This window comes from Chiloscyllium punctatum, chromosome 39 (assembly GCF_047496795.1).
Source record: "Chiloscyllium punctatum isolate Juve2018m chromosome 39, sChiPun1.3, whole genome shotgun sequence".
NCBI classification, from domain to species: Eukaryota; Metazoa; Chordata; class Chondrichthyes; order Orectolobiformes; family Hemiscylliidae; genus Chiloscyllium; species Chiloscyllium punctatum.
Window position 1 is genome coordinate 29,394,302 of NC_092777.1, and position 24,284 is coordinate 29,418,585.

The 24,284-nt window shown below is 41.3% G+C and overlaps 1 protein-coding gene across 4 annotated transcripts in view; it reads right to left on the reverse strand.

The window, feature by feature from the left end:
• The window catches only part of tex47 (testis expressed 47), a 52,349-nt gene extending 41,318 nt beyond the window's left edge, over nt 1–11,031 (reverse strand). The window contains exons 1-3 of one of the 4 annotated variants that reach the window (XM_072558364.1): nt 11,005–11,031; nt 10,049–10,478; nt 9,893–9,965 (exon numbers count right to left, since the gene is read on the reverse strand). In XM_072558364.1, the coding sequence (XP_072414465.1) occupies nt 9,893–9,965; nt 10,049–10,174 (199 nt within the window). In that variant the 5' untranslated portion in view covers nt 10,175–10,478; nt 11,005–11,031. Of the gene's footprint in view, nt 1–9,892; nt 9,966–10,048; nt 10,600–11,004 lie in introns of those variants that run through there. The other 3 variants (XM_072558366.1, XM_072558363.1, XM_072558365.1) reach the window with 3 other exon arrangements.
• Between the last annotated feature and the right edge of the window lie 13,253 nt (nt 11,032–24,284).

Consider the following 24,284-nt stretch of genomic DNA (forward strand, 5'->3'; position numbering starts at 1 on the left):
GCGGTCGTGATTCATAAGAGGAAGGCCTTTGATGAAGCAAAAAGTCGGCTGAGGGACTTGAATAGAACAAAGAACAGTACAGCACAGAACAGGCCCTTCGGCCCACGATGTTGTGCCGACCACTGATCCTCATGTATGCACCCTCAGATTTCTGTGACCATATGCATGTCCAGCAGTCTCTTAAATGTCCCCAATGACCTTGCTTCCACAACTGCTGCTGGCAACGCATTCCATACTCTCACAACTCTCTGTGTAAAGAACCCACCTCTGACATCCCCTCTATACTTTCCTCCAACCAGCTTAAAACTATGACCCCTTGTGTTAGCCATTTCTGCCCTGGGAAATAGTCTCTGGCTATCGACTCTATCTATGCCTCTCATTATCTTGTATACCTCAATCAGGTCCCCTCTTCTCCTCCTTTTCTCCAATGAAAAAAGTCCGAGCTCAGTCAACCTCTCTTCATAAGATAAGCCCTCCAGTCCAGGCAGCATCCTGTTAAACCTCCTCTGAACTGTATCCAAAGCATCCACATCTTTCCTATAATAGGGCGACCAGAACGGGATGCGGTATTCCAAGTGTGGTCTAACCAAAATTTTATGGAGCTGCAACAAGATCGCATAACTCTTAAACTCAATCCCCCTGTTAATGAAAGCCAAAACACCATATGCTTTCTTAACAACCCTGTCCACTTGGGTGGCCATCTTAAGGATCTATGTACCTGCACACCAAGATCCCTCTGTTCCTCCACACTGCCAAGAATCCTATCCTTAATCCTGTACTCAGCTTTCAAATTCGACCTTCCAAAATGCATCACCTCGCATTTATCCAGGTTGAACTCCATCTGCCACCTTTCAGCCCATCTCTGCATCCTGTCAATGTCCCGCTGCAGCCTACAATACTATCAACGACACCTCCAACCTTTGTGTCGTCTGCAAACTCGCTGACCCATCCTTCAATCCCCTCATCCAAGTCATTAATAAAAATTACAAACAGTAGAGGCCCAAGGACAGAGCCCTGTGGAACACTACTCACCACTGACTTCCAGGCAGAATATTTTCCTTCTACTACCACTCGCTGTCTTCTGTTGACCAGCCAATTCTGTGTCCAGACAGCTAAGTTCCCCTGTATCCCATTCCTCCTGACCTTCTGAATGAGCCTACCATAGGGAACCTTATTAAATGCCTTGTTGAATATCCAGTATTCCGTGTTTAACCAGAAAAGGCAAAGGACTTCCTGGATGCTTTAAAATAGACTGACTGGCTCGAATAATATGGACAATAATGTTTACTTTGTTTTTGTCTAATTTGCCTGGTTTACCTGGTTGTCAGGGTTTTTCTTCATCCATGTGGGGATTATAACTGTGTTTTTTTCTTTTCCTCATTCTTCTCCCTTCTCTCTCCCCTCCCATTATCCTTTGTTCTTTTTTCTTATCATTTCCTTTTGTTTTTCTCTAATAGTATGAGATGGGGGAGTGGCTGTGGTTAGGAGAGGTGGGGGGGGGGGGCGGGGGGGGAGTTGGTGCTACATATTTCTGTTCTACCAGGAGCCCCTAGGGTTACATTATGGATGGGATGGGTTGAGTGCCCTCTTTTAACTTTCTTGTTATAAGATGTGTGTAATTTTTTCTTTGTGTTGTCTGGGGCAGGGGCATGGCGAGTGCTAGAAGGAGCCATGGAGGGATTAGCGGGGAGTATGAGTGCCCCCTGTGGGCAAGGGGGAAAGTTTCCTTTCATAGGTGTTATATGTTGGTCCATTGTAGAAATAGCTGTTAGAAGTTTTGATTTGGTAGTTTTGGTATTTGTATTTTAAAATTTATATGAACTGTTTACTGTTTTCACTCAGAGTGCTATGAGAGGGGTTCTTCCTCCCAAAGGGTCACGGACTGTTTCAGACGGTTATGGCTAGCCATTCATTTAAATGATGCACCTGGCATGTTAAGGGGAGTCATTCACCAATTAAAGGAAAAAACATATTTTCAAGCCTTACATTTAACCAATAAGGAGCACTTGAAGTTACAACAGAGAGGTTTCATGTGTTTTTCTCATCCTTTAATTTGGAAAGTAGAGGAGTTGCTGTACTCATCCAGAAGAATCTCCCATTTCAACTGTTAGACCAAATTAAGGATGAATATGAGCGGTTCATGATTCTTAAAGCTTTAATATATGGAGAGCAGCATGGGATTTTGAATGTATATTGTCCCTGGCACATATTTTTAATTTTTAACAGATGCGCTTTCCAGGTTGATGGCCCTTGGAGCGCATCATACAATTATAGGGGGAGACTTTAATCAACTTATTGACCCTGAAGTGGACAGGATGCCTAGGGGCCTAGCAGTTATTTCCCCGCAATCCAGGCAGTTGGTGGACCTGAACAGAGAGTTGGGGTTGGTGAAAGTGTGGAGATGTCTTCACTCCAATGGTAGGGATTTCACCTTTTTCTCTAACCCACATAAATGCGATACTAGAATTCACATGGTTTTTGTCCCATTGACCTTTTTGAATTCAGTGCTGTCTTGCAGAATCGGGAACATAGCCATTTCCAATCATGTGGCGGCGTACATGGAGGTCAAGTCTGGTGGTAACGGGAGAGGCTCGTGGCACTGGCGCATGGATCCTTTCTTCTTGAAGGATAGCAAGTTTATACAGCATTTTTTGTGGGAATTTAAAATCTTTTAGACATTAATTCGGGGTACGGCCAGTAAACCGTCGGTGCTCTGGTAACTGCCAAGGCCTATGCACGGGGTTTGACTATTTCTTATCCAGCGACCCAGAAGCGACAGAGGGGAGTACAGCAACGTTTGCTTGAGACTCACCTGAAGGTAGCTGAGACAGCTTATATTGACAGACTGTCTGTAACCAAGTTGCAGCAGATTACAGCCCTCAGGGCTACTTTGAATACTGCGCTCATCCAGACAGCAAAGGGAGAAATATCTTCTGCAAAACAGAGGTTATTTGAGTATGGTGATAAACTGGGTAGGTATCTAGCATACCTCAGCAGAAAGAAACATGCCCCCAATCTATCACATCCATCAGAGAGTGCTAGTACTCTTATGTGCAATGCCCAAAGATTAATGTAGCATTTAGGAAGTTCAACTCTGAGCATTACCGGTAGGAGGGCTGTGAGGACAGACTGGCGAAGATGAAGTCCTTTTTTAAGAACCTGGACCTTCCAGGTGTATCTTCAGAGCAGGCATCTTTTTCGAATGCCCTCTTGGCAATCCAAGAAATACTGGAGACAGTGAGGCAACTCCAGAGTGGTAAAGCACCTGGCCCAGATGGATTTCAAAGAGTGTTTTATAGGGAGCATATAGACATGCTGGCCAGGCCACTGTTGGATATGTACAACTACTCGTACAATCAGGACTGTCTCCCATCCTCTCTGAGAGAAGCAAATATTTCTCTTATTCTCAAGGAAGGGAAAGCCCCAGAGGATTGCACTTTGTACAGACCCATATCATTACTGAACGTGGATTTTAAAATTCTGTTGAAAATGTTGGTGTTAAGGTTGGAGAGGGTTTTGCCTTTCATTGCAAAGGAGGACCAGACAGGTTTCATTAAGGGTCGTAGGTCTACTAATAATATTGGAAGAGTATTAAAAATGGTTTGGGTATGCCAGCAAGGGTCAATTCCTGGCTTGGTAGTTTCCCTGGATGCAGTGAAAGCATTTGACTGGGTGGAGTGGCTGTACCTCTTTTATGTCCTGGAACGGTTTGGTCATGGAGGGTTTTTTGCCAGGTGGGTGACAGTGTATATAGTGACAGTGTTATATAGCAGCAGTTTTCATTAATGGCATAAGGTTGGATAATTTTAGTATCAGCAGAGGCAGCTGACAAGGGTGCCCTCTCTCGCCTCTATTATTTACATTGATGATTGAGCCACTAGCGGAGGCCATCTGGAGGGATCCCAACATAATTGCCCTGGAGATAGGGTCAGGCAGGCAATAAGATCACCGTTTATGTGGATGACATTCTTCGACATTTGTTTGACAGGGAGGTCATGATGTCTTTCGAGCAGCTGAGTCAGAAATATGAGCTATCTAGGAAGGACCTCTTTCATTACTTCCAGGTTAGGGACTTTATACAGAAAATGATGACATTGATGGTTAGTCCCTGTAAGTTGGATATGGAGAGGAGAGTGCTTCGGCCTACGGGCGCTTTCCCGGTCAGTATCTCTATCACTTGTTAGGAGGTAATGTTACGGAGGACATTGAGCGGCTATGCAGAATCTGGACTCAAGACTTCAGGGTGGAAATCTCATCAGAGGTGTGGGAAGATATTTGGGAGAATGTAAGGAAGAATTCAATTTGTAACAGTACGTAGGCTGTACAATTGAAGGTACTCCAAAGGGCTCATTTGGCACCAGAGCGGCTTGCAGAATTTAAGACAGGAGCAACCCCAATGTGTCCCAAATGTAAAACAGATGTTGGCATTCTTACTCGTTGCTTGTGGTCATGCCACAAACTTCAGAGGTATTGGGGTGCCATAGCGAGTGTTTTGGAAGGAGTCTTAGGAACTGAGGTCAAGGTGAATCCGGTGTCCCTCCTCTTGGGTTTGCCAAATCTCCCTTCTTTGGATGTGCATGGGAAGAAACTATTTAATATTCTTTTATTCTGTGCGAGGAAGAACATTCTAATGAGCTGGGTGTCAGAGACTTCCCCGGGTCTCTCGGGGTGGCGTGGATTAGTTATGGAGCACATCCCCCAGGACTTCCTTACAAGCCTGGTGCACCAGAAAATGAAACTCTTTTACAGAACATGGTGGCCCTTTCTGAATTATATAGGTGCAGACTTATCAACTATATTGGTTAAGGCCTTTGTGTAGTCATGAGGGCTATGTCTGACAGTCCAGGGGACCCTGGGAGGAAGAAACCTGAACAAATACCGGTTTGCCTACTGATGCTCCCGGTGGTGGGAGCTTTGGTGTGATTGCACTGAGTGCAGTAACTTAACTGAATGTAATTTAATGTACCTTGGTTTAATTTGGTTTAATTTAGTTTTTTCTTAGTTATTTATTGAATTGTAGTTTTTTTTCTCTCTCTCCTCAGTGGATTGTGGAGTAGAGTGGCAGTTTGTTCACTTTTATTGTAGTTACACTATAAGATTGTTATACTATTTTGTAGTGATTTTGTAATTTTGTAAAAAATTTAAAATCTTTTTTCTCAATAAAAACATTTACAAATCAAAAGCATACACCTGCAAAGGTAAAGTTGACTCACATAGGCCAGGAGCAGCAGGTAAAAAGGTTACAATTTTGAGAGATACATGATTGTCTCGATCTGTGATTGATGAGGAGATATGCACCTCGGAAAGATTATTGTCAGAAAAGGTGTTAGTAATGGGAATTCACAGTGAGACAAGAAACGCTCAGTAATGTCAAATGAGGTTAGAGTCTCCAGTGAAGAATGGAGAAGTCATGGTAGAAGTACTGGACACACTCTCAGCTCCAAGAATACAATTTGCCCTTGCTAACGATATAGCTGGTTCACAGGTAGGAGTGCTGCCTACTGTGGTTGATAAGCCAGTGGAAACTCAGGCAACTTAACTATTGTAGGAAGCATATCCTGGGATTTTTCCGGTCTGTGTGGTAATGAGGTCACAAAGACACCAGTTGAAACAGGAGAGATCAAATTGTGCAGATAAGAAAGCTGAAGTGGAATTAACAGACACCCTGTTTGATCCGATGGTTGAAACAAACCAGGAGCAGATAAATAACAAAGCAGATGTCTTTAGCTCGGATAAATTAACTGAGTTACAGCAGACAGATGAAAATTTAAAGCAACTGTATCTAAAGGCATGCACAGCAAAAGAATCCAAATGTATACCTGAATGTTATTATCTTAAAAATGATGTCTTAATGAAGAAATGGACACCATTGCATATTCAGGCAGATGAGAAATGGGCAGAAGTTCATCAAGTTGTATTGCCAGTAGGTTAGAGAAAGGAGATGTTGCCAGTGGTGCATGAGCTACCAGGAGGGGGTCATTTAGGGGTAAGAAAAACACAAGCTAAAATACAAAAACACTTTTACTGGCCTGGCACAAGGATGGAGTTGAATTTTGCCAGACATGTCATACGTGTCAGGTAATTAGAAAACCGCAGGCAGTAATAAAACCTGCACCTTTAATACCTGTTACTGCATTTGTGGAACTTTTCACAAGAGTCTTAATTGATTGTGTAGGACCCCTATCTCAAACAAAAGGTGGGGATCAGTATTTGGGGATGTGTCCACAAGATTTCCAGAGGCCGGTCCATCATTTCAGATTAAATGATTCTAGAGGAATTACTCAAATTTTTCATCAGATTTGGCCTCCCACCGAGAAGCAATTAGATCAGGGGTCAACCTTTACATCTAAAATATTCCAGGAAGTTCCGGACAGCTTAGGAATAAAATAATTCAAATCTACTGCATATCATCCAGCATTGCAGGGAGCACTAGAAAGGTGGCATCAGACATTAAAGACCATGTTGAGGGCTTATAGTCAAGGCTATCCAGATGATTGGGATAAGGGAATTCCATTTGTATTTCTTGTGATCAGAGAATACACCAAATGAATCAACCAAATTCAGTCCATTTGAGTTAGTTTTGGGGCATGAAACAAGAGGACCACTAAATTTGATTAAGGAGAAATTGGTAAGTCAAAATTCAGAGACCACATATTTGGACTACGTATCAAATTTTAGGGAATGACTAAATAGGATGGGGGAGTTGGCTAGACAGCATTTAAAATTATCACAGCATACAATGAAACAGAAAGCAAACAAGAAACTAAAACTCGCAATTTCGCTATCGGGGACAAAGTGTTAGTATTACTTCCAGTGACAGGTGAACCTTTAAAAGCAAGGTTTAGTGGACCTTATCAAGCCGAAAGGAAATTGAGTGAGGTGAAATATTTGATAAGAACTCCAGACAGAAAGAAATCTCTCAGAGTGTGTCATGTGAATATGCTCAAAAGATATTTTGACACGGAAGGAAAGCCAAGGAGACTGTAAGTTTGGTCTCAACACAGAGGGAAGAACAAAGTTCAGAGATTCTGGATTGGACATCACTCAAATTAAATTGGACAATTAAGAAGTTGTGAAAAATTACTGAGTTATCTTTCAGAGGAAAATTGAAATGACCTGAAAGAGTTATTACTATTACCTGGTGAAATATGTGGAATTAAGCTGGGAAATACTAACCTAATTATGCATGACAAAGATATAGGAGATCCTGTTCCGATTAAGCAATATCCTTATTGGCATAATCCTCTAAAGTTGGCACATGTTCAAAAGGATATTGAATGCATGCTCCAAGACAACAAAATCAAAGTGAGTTAGAGTGACTGGAGCTCACCCATAGTAATGGCGCCAAAACCAGATGGTACCCAAGGATTAGGTGTGGACTATCACAAAGTCAATGCAGTTACAAAGACCGATTCTGCATTTGGAAGACTGTATTGAAAAGGTGTGACAACAAATTATATTTCTGAGTTGACTTGCTCAGAGGATACTTTTGTCAGAAAACGCAAAGGCAATTTGTAATGCCGAATGGACTGTATCTGTTTAAAGTCATGCCATTTGGTTTGAAAAATGTGCCAGCCACATTTCAGAGACTAACCAATCAGGTCATTGCAGGATTAATCTAATTGTATTGTAAATATAGATGACCTGGTGATTTTTAGCCATACATAGAAGGAACATTTGCAAGAATTATCAGAACTGTACGATTGACTTTGGAAGGCAGGCTTGGTGATAAACCTGGCTAAAAGTGAATTTGCCAAAGCCCAAGTCAGCTTCCTGGGCCATGCTATTGGACATGGACAAATGGCACCATGGAATGAAAAAACAAAGGTATTTGGGGAGTTTCCCTTACCATTGACAAAAAGCACAATATTACGGTTCCTGGGATTGAGTGGATTTTATCAAAAAATTGTACCACGTTTTAGCAGTGTGGCCACCCCATGTACTGAATTGCTAAAGAAAGGCAAAAAGTTTCAGTGGACAGTGGACAGTCAGGAGGCATTTGACAGCATGAAAACTGTGTTAACCACTTCTCCAGTATTAATTATGCAAAGCCATTCAAGGTGGCTATCGGTGGAAGTGGCTGTTGGTGCTGTGCTCTTGCAGGAAGATGATGAGAAGATAGAAAGACCTACTGGGTATTTCTGCAGGAAATTGAACATTCATCAGCAGAAACAGTTGAGAAGGAGACTTGGAGCTTGATGTTTGCATTGCAACATTTCAATGTTTATGTTACCAATAACGTATCTGAGACAATCATATATAGTGACCCTAACCCATTGACATTTGTGGAGAAATTTAAGGACCACAATGCCAGACTGTTTAGATGGAGCTTGTTGTTACAGCCATTAGGTTTGAAAATTGTGCATGTGGCAGGATGAGAAAACATGATTGCTGATGCATCGTCAAGACTTGAGTGAGAAGCGGAGGTGTTCAGTGGCAGTAGAAAAATGTAGTAGCTGAAAAAAATGTAGCTGCATGTTTAGTCAATGTAACATATATGTGCAGTTTAGAGTATTAACAGTATAAGATTAAGGGGTTTTAAAATGAAGCCATCTTTCAATATTGATGGTTCTTTTTTTAAGAGGGGAGTTGTGACGATGTTGCTCCTTTAACAAAGTTATGTTGTCCTTGGGGTTTTTTTTTCAGTAGGTCTTAAAAACACAGATTCTGAAAAGTCTGCGGTTGGAGGATTTTAGGCCAATTTGATTATAGCTAACAGATACTGCCTCAGGAAAAGGCTTTTAAGTTTAAAAAAACACTTGGAGAATGAAAGGGGAGTGGCCTGTTCTGCCAGCTCAGCTTTTCTCTGGTTTGGTTTGGTTCACAAGCAGTACTGCTGTAAAAGTTGCTGTACCCACAGAAGCAGGTCCAGCTGATCCTCCTTTCCCTCCAACATCTCTCCTGTAAGACCCTGTGAATGATTTTACTTTTTGTTCCAAGGGGTATTTATGGGGATTGTTGCAAGTATTTGAAACAGCATCATTATGTTGGTATAATCTGTTGGGGTTTCAGGTAGGTCAAGTTATTTTGTATTATGTTCTCTTTTGTTTGTGTTTCGTTCAGTAATCTTGTAAATAAATCCTATTTTGTTTAAAACGAAGTGGTTTGCCCAGCTGCATCCCTCCTGGAATATCCATGTTGCACCTGCTTAAACAACAAGCAAAGTTAAGGTCTGGGCCACTTTCTTGAAATGTTTTGACGGGGTCTGACCTTGTCCGCAACAAGTGTTAACTCTGTTTTTCTCTCTCTACTGATGGTGTCGGACCTGCTGCTTTTTTCCAGCATTTCCTGTTTTTCTTTCAGTTGTGTGACTCCTCTTCAGGCCCCAACAGCAGCAGCTCCGGCTTCCCCGCACCATCCTTCAGAATAGGTGGCGACGGAGGGAAGCAGTGACAGGCATGATGTTGGTTGAATTTCCTGAGCTCGAATTCCCCAAATTTTGGCGCGTTCTGGAGAACAATGCAGCTATTTGGGGGGTAATCCAGTCACAATCCTGATGGCCAGTGGGAATTCACTCACACATTTCTGCAGCTGTACACTAATGTCAGATTGGATGATTAATTTGTTTTAGCCTTCTAATCATCTTATTGTTTGTACAGGCCACCGCTGTCTTTTATGAGGAAAGGATTATAATACACACGAAAATACAGAATAGTAAGTCATTTGCATTTAGGAAAGAAACACCCGTGAAATACTATCCTCGATCTTTCCGAACCTTTTTAAGGTCAGATATTTATGGGAAAGCGTTCAGACCACATTCCCCTGCTTGTTACTGAAATCCCCACTATTTACTTCGAGTCATCCATCCTCCATCAATCTACTCTCGAACCAACACTGTGTCAACCATTTCTTACAATCTGCTTCTTCTTCCTTTCAATAAAGTGACTCTTACCTCCCAGGTCTCTTTTGTTAAGCAGCTCGGGGGAGGTTTTAGCCAGAAAGAATAGTCTGTGCAGTAGTGATTTCTAAAGGGGCGGTAGAAATGGTAAATTAGTTATTCTGTCACCATTCAAACCAGCCGCTCATTTCTGTGCAAAAAGAAACTGACCGTTTCCTCTTTAAGATTTGCATTCATTCTCCTCTCCAGCACGCGATGGAACATACTGATCCTATCGTTTCCTGACAAGCCTTTTGAACGTTGCATTTTTCCACCAACTTCCCCTGTGGTAGACATCTCCGTTTGATGTGAGGGGTCTCTCCCTCTCTCTGGGTGAATACAAACCCGCTCAAATCCGATATACTAACTGCCCCCACCCACCAACAAAACAATAAACCCAGGGTTGATGCAATCGGCCAGCCTTTAATTTAAAAATCCAACCCCCGAGCTGGGGAAATGTAACAGAAAACTCTTTCTTTCGTTTACGCTTCGTGCTGGTGTCCAGGCAGCAAGGAGGTTGGGTTCTGCCTCCCATCCCTTTCCATTCACTCACTTCTTAACAGCTCTTTTTGTCTCTATATGTTTTGGCATCCTGGATTTTCTGTTGATAGTTTTTACGAAGCAGTCGGTTACTCGGGTGACGGATTCACTGTAGTTTCTCTCCCTCCCCCTCCTCTGTTCAGTGTTGCCTTTTGCCTGCATTCTGACTGACAGTCCAATCTACAGGCAATCCGAGAAAGTGCCCTCTTTGTGAGGATTCTGTCCCGGTGAGTCGTGCCCCCGCCCCATTACAAGCCACCTGACCCCTGTACACAGGGCATTTGCCTTTTGTAAGTATCCGAGGTTTCTTTTGTTAACGTGTTAATGCTTATGACTGTACACTTCAATGAGTTTGGGAACTAACAATGTTACCTCGTCTGTTTTGCCTGAACCGTGCAGAAAATAAAGCACGAGTTAAAGTGTCTAACACTTATCAATAAATTGATGCTCTTTAAAAAAGTGGGCAAGAAAGCAGTGAGAATATTTACAGGAGGGGACTGTACTGGGGCCGCGCCTTATTTCTGGATACGTCCAGGCAGGTGCTGGGTCAGGAGTCAGCCTGTTTCAGGAGGAGAGGGGATAGTTACCTCTGACAGCTCAAAGTGTTGGCTTCGGTCCGGAGATGATGGGAACCTGGCCCCTCCTTCAGGACAGTACACACTTGGAAGGTCACGGTTTGGATAGACAGCGTTGTCGCTGCTCCTGCTGCTGCACGGGGTTACATCTCCCTGCAGGTTTCTCATGTTGGTGGCATTTTGCCCTTACCCCCCAACCCCCTTCCCCCTCCCCACCTGGAGAGGCTAAACCCCTATTGGGGAAGAGTGCTCTGTCAGGAATCTTGCAGGATATTGAGACCTGGGCTCCTCCTTTCCTGTACCTGGGTTCCTTTCGCTGCTGCACTCTCGAGGTGAAACTGATTCGGCGCAGTCTTTAGCGCACAGTTTGCATTTAGTGAGAGAAGGATGGGCGTGATCGGCCTAGACAGCGCAATAGGTGCAGCCTAGTTTATTGAAGTTGAGTGAAAAGCAAGCTGACAAACCTTCCGCGCTCTTCTTTGCTGCACTTGTTTATGCATTAACATAGACATTCGAGTTTCCGAGGTCACATCGTCGATTTCAAGCCGGAGGCTTCCTACCCGCCGCTGGCTCTTCTTCCCCATGATTGACAGTGTTTGGCTCTGTTACCCGGCAACTGTGCTGCTGGCAAACAAGCTGCTAGTCCGTAACCAGCTGAGTTTATTAACAGGAGGCTGCAGACAAACTGCTCCCATCTGTTACCACACACAACGTTTCAGTATCCAGTTTTCAGCATTTTTAATGCATATTATGCCCCCCACCCCCCACACATTAGTACCCTCTGCTGGGGGTGGGGAGCAGTTCTCTGGGTTTACCCTCACATGAGCATAGCTAGATTAAAGGACATCACAACTGAGCTCTCTTCATACAGTCCCTCAGCATACACGTTTCAGGAACAGACACAGATTAGTGAGGAGGATTAATCCCATGGTTTGTTTTTATTCACTCGTGGGGCATGGGTTTCCCTAGCTGCCCTTATGAAAGTGGTGGCTAGCTGCCTTCTTGAGTCCATGCACCAGTCCATGTGATTGACCCACAATGCCCTTACCCAGGGGCAGAGATATCATTCCAAATCAGGATTGTGAGTGGCTTGGAGAGTAACTTGCAAGTGTGCCCTTGTACATCTAGATGGAAGTGGTCCTGGGTTTGGAAGGTGCTGCCTAAAGATCTTTGGCAAATTTCTGCAGTGCATCGTGTAGATAGTAAACACTGCTGCTACTGAGCATCAGTGCTGGGCTGACTGACTGTTTGTGGATTTGGTATCAATCATGGGATATAGGCATCATTGACTGTGAAAGTATTTATTGCCCATTACAGAAAAAAACAGTAAAAAAGGTTTATGGTATGCTTGCCTTCGTTGGAAGGGGCATTGAGTATAAGGATAGACAAGTTATGCCACAGCATTGTAGAACTTTAGTTTGGCCACCCTTGGAATATTGCATATCGTTCTGGTCAGCACACTACCAGAAGGAGGTGGATACTTTGAAGAGGGTTGACTGATACAGGGGTTTTAGCTATGAAGAAAGGTTGGATAGACTGGGTTTGTTTTCACTGGAACGCAAGAGGTTGAGGGGCAACCTGATAGATGTTTATAAGTTTATGAATGGCATGATAGAGTGGGAAGTATGAGGCTTTTTCCAGGGTTTTGTGGTCAATTACTAGAGCACACAGATTCAAGGTGTGGAGAAAGGTTTTTTTTATAACAAAGGGTGGTAAGTGCCTGGAAAGTGCTGCCAGAGGAGGTGGTAGAAGCAGACACAATAGCAGCATTCAAGATACACCTGGACGAATACATGAATAGGAAGGGAATAGTGGGATATGGATCCTGTAAGTTAAGAAACTTTTAGTACGGAAGGGCAAAATGTGTTGGCACAGACTTGGATGGCTGAGGGGCCTGTTCTTGTGCTGTATTGTTCTTTGTTCTTCTTTGTTCTCATTGCCCTTGAGAAGGTGGTGGTGAGTTACCTTCTTGCACTGCTGCAGTCCATTTTGTGTAACTGCATCCACAAAGCTATCAGGTGTAGGGGGAAATTTCAGGATTTTGACCTAGTGACACAGAGAACACAGCTAAATGCTTCAGCAGTAATTAAAGTTAGAACCAGTGTGGCTCAACTGAATGAGCTTTAGCTTGTGATTGCACAAACATCTTACAAATAAATGTTGTGGTTTCATTGCCCCAGCCCAGCATTTCAACCACATAGCAGTGAGGATGATACAAAGTGTGTATGTAGAGGGATATAGCCAAGTTGAGTGGGAAATGGAATATAACATGGGAAAATGTGAGGTTATGCTCTTTGGTAGGAAGGAGAGCTGAATGCTATTTAAATGGGGGGGGCACTGCAAAAAGCTCAAACCCAAGGATTTGGAGATCCCAGTGCATGAATCACAAAAAGATAGCATCGAAGTTCAGCAGATAATAGGAAGGCAAATGAAGAATAGCTATTTACTTATAAGGGAATGGTGTATAAAATTCGGGAGGTCTTATTGTGAACTGTGTCGAGAGTGTGTGCTGGAAAAGCACAGCAGGTCAGGCAACATCCGAGGAGCAGGAGAATCAACATTTCAGGCAAAAGCCCTTCATCAGGAGTGAAAGGCTTTTTGCCAGAAATGTCGATCCTCCTGCTTTTTGGATGCTGCCTGACCTGCTGTGCTTTTCCAGCACCATACTCTCAACTCTGATCTTCAGCATCTGGAGTCCTCACTTTCTCCTTATTGTGAACTGTCCACTGTGAACAATTTGGTACTTATCTAAAGAAAGATATACTGGCACTGTAGGCAATTTAGAGAACGTTCACTACACTAGGCTGTTTCCAGATATGGAGGAATTTTCTTTGAGGAGCAGTTGAGTAGGTTGGACTTCTACTGCAGAATTATTTACTGCAGAGTGCTGTTGAAGTTGGATCATTTACTGTTTTCAAAGCTAAGATGGACCAATTTTTAATCTGTAAGAGAATCAATGATTATTGGGATAAGGCAGAAAAGTGGAGTTGAGGATTATCAGATCAACCATAATCTCAATGAATAACAGAGAAGACTCAATGGGCCGAATTGTCTTCTTCTACTCTTCTGTCCTGTGTTCTATGGTCTTATCAGCTCATTAATGGGATCACTGTACTTGCAGGTGTCCATGTTTGATTATTAAATCAAAGCCCTGTTTGCCGTCACTGGTGACCATAGACATTGACACATAGTGGCATAATTTGAGAAGATTAGGGTAGTTCTCCTAGTATCCAGGCCAACATTCATCCCTCAGATAATGTCAAAGAGTTGTGGTCAGCAGTGAAACAAGGGTATGAACTTTCCATTCCAGTTCGCCCCCAAAATGTGTCCCATCGTTTTGCTACTTATTTTGTTGATGTGGGCATATTGGCCGTCACATAATAATATCTTATTTTCTATGGCCGAGTACCACATTGCACAGTACACATTGAGGAATTTGGGAAATGGGTGTTATTTCCATTTGGGGATAGACAAATGATTGTGGCAATGGAACAGATGATGAATTTTGACATAAAGCTGCTCCAAGATCATCCTATCATTACCAGAAACAAATCTTGAGGAGATCCAATTCACATATTAAGCTATTCATAATGCTTCATTCATCCTGAAAATACTAGAATTCAGATGGCAGAACAGGGGAGAAGGTGGTGTAGTGATCTAGTAATCCTAGGAATCCCACCACAGCATATGGAAATTAGTCTCCACATTAGTGACCATTAAACCATCAATGACTGCTGTTCACATAAAAACTCTACTTTATTATGCCCTTATTTTAGCACTGGAAATTTGTAATTATTACTTTGTCTGGCTCATGTGAGCCTCCAGACTCAAAGCAATGTGGTTAATTATCTCTCAATAGCCCTCTGACTCGTAAGCCAAGGTCAAGTGTGAATGGGCAACAAATGGTGATCTTGCCCACATCCCATGAATGAACACATTTTAAAAAGAAGTCAAAAAAATGTCAAAACATTGCATACTGGTGATTGTAGTACAATAAAGGGGAAGATATGCATTTTCATTGATACACATATCAGGATTATCATTACTGAAAGTTAGACTGTGGGAAGGTGCTGAAATACTGATTGGCTGAAGGATAAGTAACTAAATTGTATTAATCCAATTGCCTCACTGTTAGCAACTGTGTAATTTATCCCACCTGTTTTTCTGTGCTTTTGAACATCAAAGTAATAAATTTTAGGAAAAAAAGTACTGAATACCTATATCAAGGATTCATGTGTACAAAGATACTTTTGACCATGCAAAGGAACAAGAAAGCTAATTTAATCTTCCAGTTTCATTAACTCTCTGGACTTTTTACCAGTGACATTTCTTTTACTAAACATCTTTTCAGAATTCACATTAAGACTAGATTTTGCTCCCAATCATTATTTTCCATGATTGCATTTTTTTGTTGAAAATGTATTGCTGGAAAAGCGCAGCAGATCAGGCATCATCCAAGGAGCAGGAGAATTGATGTTTCGGGCATGAGTCCTTCACGTTGATTCTCCTGCTCCTTGGATGCTGCCTGATCTGCTGCGCTTTTCCAGCAACACATTTTCAGCTCTGATCTCCAGCATCTGCAGTCCTCACTTTCTCCTTGCATTTTTTTTGTCACAGGATGTATTTCAGGGAGGAAATGATAAAAACAGAAACAAGAGCCATGGTCTATTTCCTTGTATAGAATGTGAGGTACACTAAGGATTATAATTTAGTTACAAATAGATTACTGATTCTTAAGTAGCAACATCAAAGTCCATAAATGTTATCCGGTCCCTGACTGAAAATGTTCAGTACTTTCAAAATATTTTAGTACAGGTTATGACATGTTCAAGAAAATAAACCATTTAGGGTAACATTTGTTCAGCAGCAACCATTCAAGGAGGTTTAAAATTAAAAGATAATTTAATGATGAGATAATTATCTTGGATTTATCTGTAATAAATATGCCTGAATATCGGTATTTAATGTGCAAAAGGCCTGAAGATAAAATATGGAAAAAGGCATTGCAATATATATTGGAAATCACTAATCTGGAAATTTATATTTCTAGCTTCAATTTTTCATGATTATCTTATACATTAAAATGTAAACATTAAAGCTTGTCACACATTGCAACCCCCCCCCCACCTTTCCTTTACAAAATGAAAGATATGCAACCCCCCCCCCCCCACCCCTTGTTCATTTACAAAATGGAAGATCTATACTTTGCAAACTATAGATTTGGAAAGATCTTGCTTTCAATCCAAAGCTGTTGTAAATAGTCACAATCGCTCTTCGGTGCTTCTGCTTCAACGAAAGGATTTTATCTTTGTTGATATCACGGAAATCAGTCTTGGCAGATACTTCCTGTTTCTTTGATGAGTCTTATTAAATTATTGACTGATGTTTGCCAGAAATCTAAAAATTGGAAATATCGCTAAACTGGATAATGTAACAGTTATGATAATGAGCTTTCTGAAATAAACAAAATAGCAATTTTTCTAATGTCAGGCTCATCTGTTGCTCATTCTAAGGCCAACACTGCTAAGATAAAAACTATTGGATATGCAACACCTATATTGCTTTACACTCTAATACAGAGGGATGGTAGGTTTGATAGTTATTGAAGTGACTGTGCTGCTGGAAAGAAGCAAAATACTGCAGATGCTGGAAATCTGAAAGAACCACAGAGAAAACTGGAGGTATTCAGTATGTCTGGCAGCATCTGTGGAGAGAGAAACAGAATTAATGTTTTGAGTCTGTTATGACTCTTAAGAACTGAAGAACTTCTGAATTTCTCTGGCAGTTTCTCTTTTGTGTGTTAAAGGTCAGCTCTGTCTGAAAACATGAGAACAATATACAAACTAGGGAGACAGTGAAACAGAGGACAGAACTCGTGGTCTGCAGTTATAGAATTTGATATTAAATCCAGAAATCCAGAAAAGTATATCATGCCTAACTGGAAGATGTGGTGGTGTTCCTTAAGTTTGCGTTAGGTTTCATTGAAGCATTGCATCTGGGCGCGGACAGAAACGTGAGCATGCGAATAAGGTGGTGAATTAAAGGAGAAGCTTAAGGACATGCTTGTGGACTGAGTAGAGGTTTTCCACAATTTAAAAATTTTAATGGTTTCCATAACAATGAAAAATTAAAGCTCAAGATAAAAATTTCCAGATTAGTGATTTCCACAAAGTGGTCACTTTTTCAATATTTGGTCCTCCCAGTATAGGGGAGACAGCATTGTCTGGTTACCAGTATTATCCACAGATATCAAGCACTTGATAAACACTACATTGTGCTTCACATGCCAAACTCACATACAACCTTACATCTACCCCACTGTATCTCATTCAAAAATCATTGGATATTTAGATGAGATGAAAGCCTTGAAAGTTGAGATTTGAAAGTCTTTATTCACAGCTTTCAAGGGCTTCATATATCAAACCATCATAATGCAATCATGGTCGTTAATAGACATTTGGTATCAGCTTCAGTTTAAGATTATGGCTGCCATCAGTGACCCACCTGCACTTTGGGAAAGGCATCATTGTGGTGATATTATGTAGCTAAAAGGACTTAAAAGGTGCATCCATTCGAGCATGGACAATATTTCAAAAGCCTAAGGGCCATATGATGGTACTTCTAACTTTGCCAAGCACTTTCACCATTTTTATGATTAAAATTTTGGGGGTTTTGCTCTCCAAATGGTTCTCTAATGATCCAGCCAGAGCAAACAAATACAATTTTCTAATAGTCATTGAAGTGCCTTAGGAACAGAGAAGCAGAAGTAAGCCATTAAGCCCATCGATCCTGCTTCACCTTTCATCATTCATGGCTGATATCCACTTCAATGGCTATCTCTTTATATCACTGGTATTTAAAAATCTGTCAATGTCTTATCTAATCTCAGTCGTAAGTGGCTTTCCCCTTACTTTGAAATCATTTCCCCGGTTCTAAACTCCACCACCAAGGGAAATATCTTACCTTCATCTATTCTTTTTGATGTTTCACATGTTTAATGAGATTTCATTCTTCAAAACTTTGTTACCTTGTACAAATTCAACCACAAAATATTATATTCGACATGCAATATTGCATCTATTATAAATCATTCTGAAAATACTGGATAGAATATTCAGAAAACTTGTAGCAAAAGGTACTGTAAGCACTGTAAAATATAAGGACACACAATGCCCAAGGCACCCTTCTCAGAGAAGGAAACAAAAACAAAGTATAAAAGTTACAAAATAGTTCACTTTTTTGATTTAAAATGTTTTATCACGTAAATTGTTTTGCATCTTGGAGCTTCATGTTGAAATACAAGATGTTCATTTAAGTGTTCAAGATTTCTCCGCACTGAACTTTATACATGGGGAATGCACATCAGGAGTTCGGGAGCAGCCTATGGGTTTCTATGTCAATTAAAATTAGTGGCTGGATAATTTTATGGAACGTATTTCATTAACTTTCTGACATTTGTTTCCAGAAATGTGAGTATATCGTTACACAAAATACAACAGACTGCAAACCTGCAGATCAGTGAAACATGAATGAGAAGCTGGCTCTTGCAAATTTCTGATGGTTACGATGAGAGTTTTACACCTGCTCTCCAGCTGACTGAAAGATTGTCCATTATATCCTGCAAAATAGATAAATATTGTAGTGTGTAATCATTACTGAATATTGGTTATTCTGTCAAGAATGTTTCCTGCAGCCTTACTCTCACACTACCATTACTCACCTGTTTTGAGCTGTGCTGTTAAGGTCAAAAATAACAAAAGGCCAAAGCAACTTATAGCTTTAATGAGAGTTCACCAAGTCTATTATGCCTACTATCTTTTCGAAGGTCAAATGAAAATGGATGAAGTATTTAGTTACAAAGGTTATTCTACACACTTTAATGTTAAAAATTAATCCGACAATTTGTTGAATTCAACTGGATGATAGGATTGCTCCTTTCTGTCCCCCGGTTATTATTTGGCCTCTCTAACACATTCCCTTTCTTCTAGATACTCAAAATGTGTCTTTGACATTTAAGACATTCCTATAATTCCTATTGTGTAATATTTTACTAATTTTAGCTTTCAGTGACTACACGTAATTCAATCTGACCTTTACAAATAATAATTAGAAACTTACAAATCTCATGAATGATGCAGCTTGACAAATGCCTACAGAAATAGAAACTCACATTTTGATATTTAATGTCTCCTAAGATATCTACTGAGTTTTCAACAATCTCTGGTGATTTCTAAAATTTTGTTATGCCATGAACAATTTGCCAGGATGTGTATCAATACAAATATATCAGTGTAATTGGATACATAACACATTTGTACTATTTTGTTTGATGAATCAATGTTTTTATTCAACAGATTGTTGGATTTGTTTCAATATTTGGCCAAATTAGGGAACTTGCAATGCATAAAACCAATTGGTTGAATTCTTACACCATCTGTATTGAAATTTAATAACCTTTATTTTACAATGGGAATTGCTGGAGATTGCCTTGATTAAGCAACAATTTAATTAAAATCTCTAAAGTCAGGAATATTGTAAATGTTGGTTTACTCAGAAAGCATCAATTTAGTTTGTGTATTCTGTTGTGAAATTTTGTCTCGTCCTTAGGCTATTTTGTTAGTTTCCAATTTTTTTAATCACTTGTTTGTCTTTTCACAAACCTAGTACCCAAAAACGTAAGGACAGTATTCAGCTTGAGCATATGCATACATCAGAGACATCCTCTTACCACCCTACAATGAGCCATAAGACCTCCTGATAAATGTGAAAATAAATCTCCAAAATTCCTCTCTGCAGCTGGTCACAAAAAATAAAGTCTGCCCTACCAGCAATGCTGTCTTTCAGATGAGATGTTAAACTGTGCCAGCACCCCAACCACTTGCCCAGGTTGAGGTAAAAGATCCCATAATACTATTTTCAAAGAACAACAGGGAGTTTTCCTGAGGGGACTGGCCAATATTATTCCCAAAATCAGCATCATGAAAACAAATTTCCTGGCCATTAACACTGCTGTATCTGGAAACTTGCTGTGTGCAAATGTGGTGTTGTTTCCAAAGTTACAATACTGAGCATACTGCAAAAACTACAATAATCCATTGTCCATCAAGGGATTTGAGATATCTAGTACTCAGGAGAAGTGCTTTATAAAACCTTTTGTTCCTATCTTCCCTTTGGTGACCTAGTCCAGGACACCACCAACTCACATTACAAACTACTTCTTGTACAAAGTAAATCCCATGTGAATACTGGAAATCAGCTCCTCAGGTTCATTGTAATCTGGGAAAAGAATAAATTCTTAACATCTAACCTGGTTTTGTCTGATAGAACCTAAGATATAATAGTGATCACCTTGTCCTACCTATTCTATTAGATTGAAACAATTGGCTCACAGTAACAGAGTAAAAACAATGACTGAAGATGCTGAAAACCAAATACTGGATTAGTGGTGCTGGAAGAGCACAGCAGTTCAGGCAGCATCCAACGAGCAGCGAAATCGACGTTTCAGGCAAAAACCCTTCATCAGGAATAAAGGCAGTGAGCCTGAAGCGTGGAGAGATACGCTAGAGAATGGTGGGGGTGGGGAGAGAGTAGCATAGAGCACAATGGGTGAGTGGGGGAGGAGATGAAGGTGATAGGTCAAGGAGGGGAGGGTGGAGTGGATAGGTGGAAAAGGAGATCGGCAGGTCAGACAAGTCCGGACAAGTCAAGGAGACAGTGCTGAGCTGGAAGTTTGAAACTAGGATGAGGTGGGGGAAGGGGAAATGAGGAAGCTGTTGAAGTCCACATTGATGCCCTGGGGTTGAAGTGTTCCGAGGCGGAAGATGAGGCGTTCTTCCTCCAGGCGTCTGGTGGTGAGGGAGCGGTGGTGAAGGAGGCCCAGGACCTCCATGTCCTCGGCAGAGTGGGAGGGGGAGTTGAAATGTTGGGCCACGGGACAGTTTGGTTGATTGGTCAAGGGAACGGTCTCCTTGACTACCTGGTCAGGTCCACACCCCCCTACGACCCACCCTCCCATTCTGGCACTTTCCCCTGCCACCGCAGGAACTGTAAAACCTGTGCCCACACCTCCTCCCTCACCTCTATCCAAGGCCCTAAAGGAGCCTTCCACATCCATCAAAGTTTCACCTGCACATCCACTAATATTATTTATTGTATCCATTGCTCCCGATGTGGTCTCCTCTACATTGGGGAGACTGGGCGCCTCCTAGCAGAGCGCTTTAGGGAACATCTCCGAGACACCCGCACCAATCAACCAAACCGCCCCGTGGCCCAACATTTCAACTCCCCCTCCCACTCTGCCGAGGACATGGCGGTCCTGGGCCTCCTTCACCGCCGCTCCCTCACCACCAGACGCCTGGAGGAAGAACGCCTCATCTTCCGCCTCGGAACACTTCAACCCCAGGGCATCAATGTGGACTTCAACAGCTTCCTCATTTCCCCTTCCCCCACCTCATCCTAGTTTCAAACTTCCAGCTCAGCACTGTCTCCTTGACTTGTCCAGACTTGTCCTACCTGCCTATCTCCTTTTCCACCTATCCACTCCACCCTCTCCTCCTTGACCTATCACCTTCACCTCCTCCCCCACTCACCCATTGTACTCTATGCTACTCTCTCCCCACCCCCACCCTCCTCTAGCGTATCTCTCCACGCTTCAGGCTCACTGCCTTTATTCCTGATGAAGGGCTTTTGCCCGAAACGTCGATTTCGCTGCTCGTTGGATGCTGCCTGAACTGCTGTGCTCTTCCAGCACCACTAATCACAGTAACAGAGTCCCTGCGTCTTAAATACATCAAACAAATCATAATTTGACCTGTACTTGAAGTTACAGAGATCCAGCTGGTTGAACCAATCTAGATGACTAAATGCTTTGTACTGGAATTAAAGTTTGTGGTCAACCTTTGAACCTATTTAATAACTTAATATTACCTAGAAGGGAAATATACACAGTTACTGCATCCCTCTTATTACAGAATTTGGTACAGAACAATTAAATAATCATAAAATAATTGTACAAAGCCAGCATATTTACAAAAGGGAGATTGTGTTTAACAATTCTGCTAGTTTTATGAAGGTTTAACTAATAGAGCTGATAAGAGGAAACCAGTTGATCTAATGTATTTAGATTTCCAAAAACATTCAATAAGGTACCATACAAAAGGATGGGGCTGTTTTGAGGGAAAGGTAGACTTGATTTCTATAGCACTTTTCATAACCACCCCAGCACAAAGTGCTTCACAGTGATCAAAGTACCTTTGAAGTGTAATCACTTTTGGAATATAGGAAGCATAGATATTATTTTTCACTCAGAAAACTTGCATAAGCAGCAATACGATTATGGAAAGATGATTTGTGGGATTTTGTTTAGGGGATAAATATTGGCTTGGTTATTAGGGATAACTGCCCTGTTCTTAAAAAACAATTTCTTGGGATATTTTACATTGATCTGAACAGGAAGATGGGGCTCAATTTCACATTTCATCTAAACACTATGGATTGAGGATTGATTAATGGATGGGAAGCAAAGAGTAGGAATAAATGAGTCATTTTCACATTGGCAAGTTGTAAATAGTGCAGTACTGCATATGTCAATGTTTGAGTCTCAGATCTTTACAATCAATATCAATGACTTAAATAAGAGGACTGAGTGTAATCTTTTTTTTCCCACAGTACAGGCCCTTCAGCCCCTGATGTTGTGCTGACCTTTTATCTTGCCCTAAGATCAAACTAACCTACATACCCTTCATTTTTCTATCATCCATGTGCCTATCCAAGAGTCACTTAAATGCCCCTAATGTATCTGACTCTACCTCCACTGTTGGCAATGCATTGCACACACTCACCACTCTCTGTGAATAGAACCTACCTCTGAAATCTCCCCAAGCCTTCCTCCAGTCACCTTAAAATTAAGCCCCCTCACAATAGCCATTTCCACCCTGGAAAGAAGTCTCTGGCTAACCACTCTATCTATGACTCTCATCATCTTGTACACCTCTGTCGTCACCTCTCACCCTTCTTCGTTCCAATGAGAAAAGCCCTAGCTCTCTCAACCTTTCTTCATAAGACATGCCCTCCAGTCCAGGCAGCATCCTGGTAAATGTGGCCCTGCAACCTTTCTAAAGCTTCAACATCCTTCCTATAATGAGGTGACAAGTAATGTTTCCAAATTTTTCGCAATATCAAGTAATTGTGAAGAAGGTACAAAGAGGCTGCAAAGGGATTGAGGCAGGGAAGAAGAATGGGCAAGAAGTTGGCAGATGGAAAAAAATGTGTAAAAATGCTAGGTTTTCTGCTTTGGTCAGAAAAATAGAAGAGCATAATAACGAGGAGAGTCTAAGAAATATTAACACTCAGAATGATCTGGTTGTCCTTGTGCATGTAACACAGGCAGTTAACATGCAGCAACAGCAAGCAATCAAGAAAAGAGATGTTATGTATGTTAGGTTTCATTACAAAGAGACTGAAAAATAAGTGTAAAGAATTCCTGCTGCAAATGTATAGAGCCTCGGTAATACTATACCTGGAGTATTGTGTATGGTTTTGGTGTTCTTACCAAAGAAAGGATATACTTGTCTTAAAGAGAGTGCAACAAAGGTTCAGAAGACTGATTGCTGAGAAGAGGGGATTACTTGTATGAAGCGATTGAGTAATCTGGGTTTTATATTCCCTAAGGTTTAGAAAATGAGAGCTGATCTAATTGAAATGTTTTTTTTAAAGGCTTGTCAGGATAGATGCTGGGAAAATGTTTCTGCTGCCTGGCACAGGAGAAATGGGAGGGCTAGAATCAGGAGCCTGTTTCAGAATAAAGGGCTACCCATTTAGGAACAAGATGAGAATTGTTTTCACTCAAATGTTGGTGATACTTTAGAATTCTCCACCCAAACGAGCTAAATGTATTTTAGTTATTGATTGTGGTCAAGATTGAGATTATTGTAATATTTGAGCATTCTCTACACTCTCACTTCTGGGTCAAGAGTGTGGTGCTGGAAAAGCACAGCAGGTCAGGCAGCATCTGAGGAGCAGGAGAATCGACATTTTGTACATAAGCCCTTCATCAGGAATCTGGGCCCTATTTTCCATTAATGTATAATTCTACATTTTAGAAATGATAAAGTCTGAATTGTTAACTTAGACAAATTCAATAGGTATCCTGAACATACAATACATTTTAGAAATGTGACAAAAAGTATGTTATTTCTCGATAAAACCTTTTTTTGTCATTTGCTTTATTTATGCATATGCGCACATTGGCTGGACCAGCATTTATTGCCCATCCCTAATTGCCTGAAGGGCTG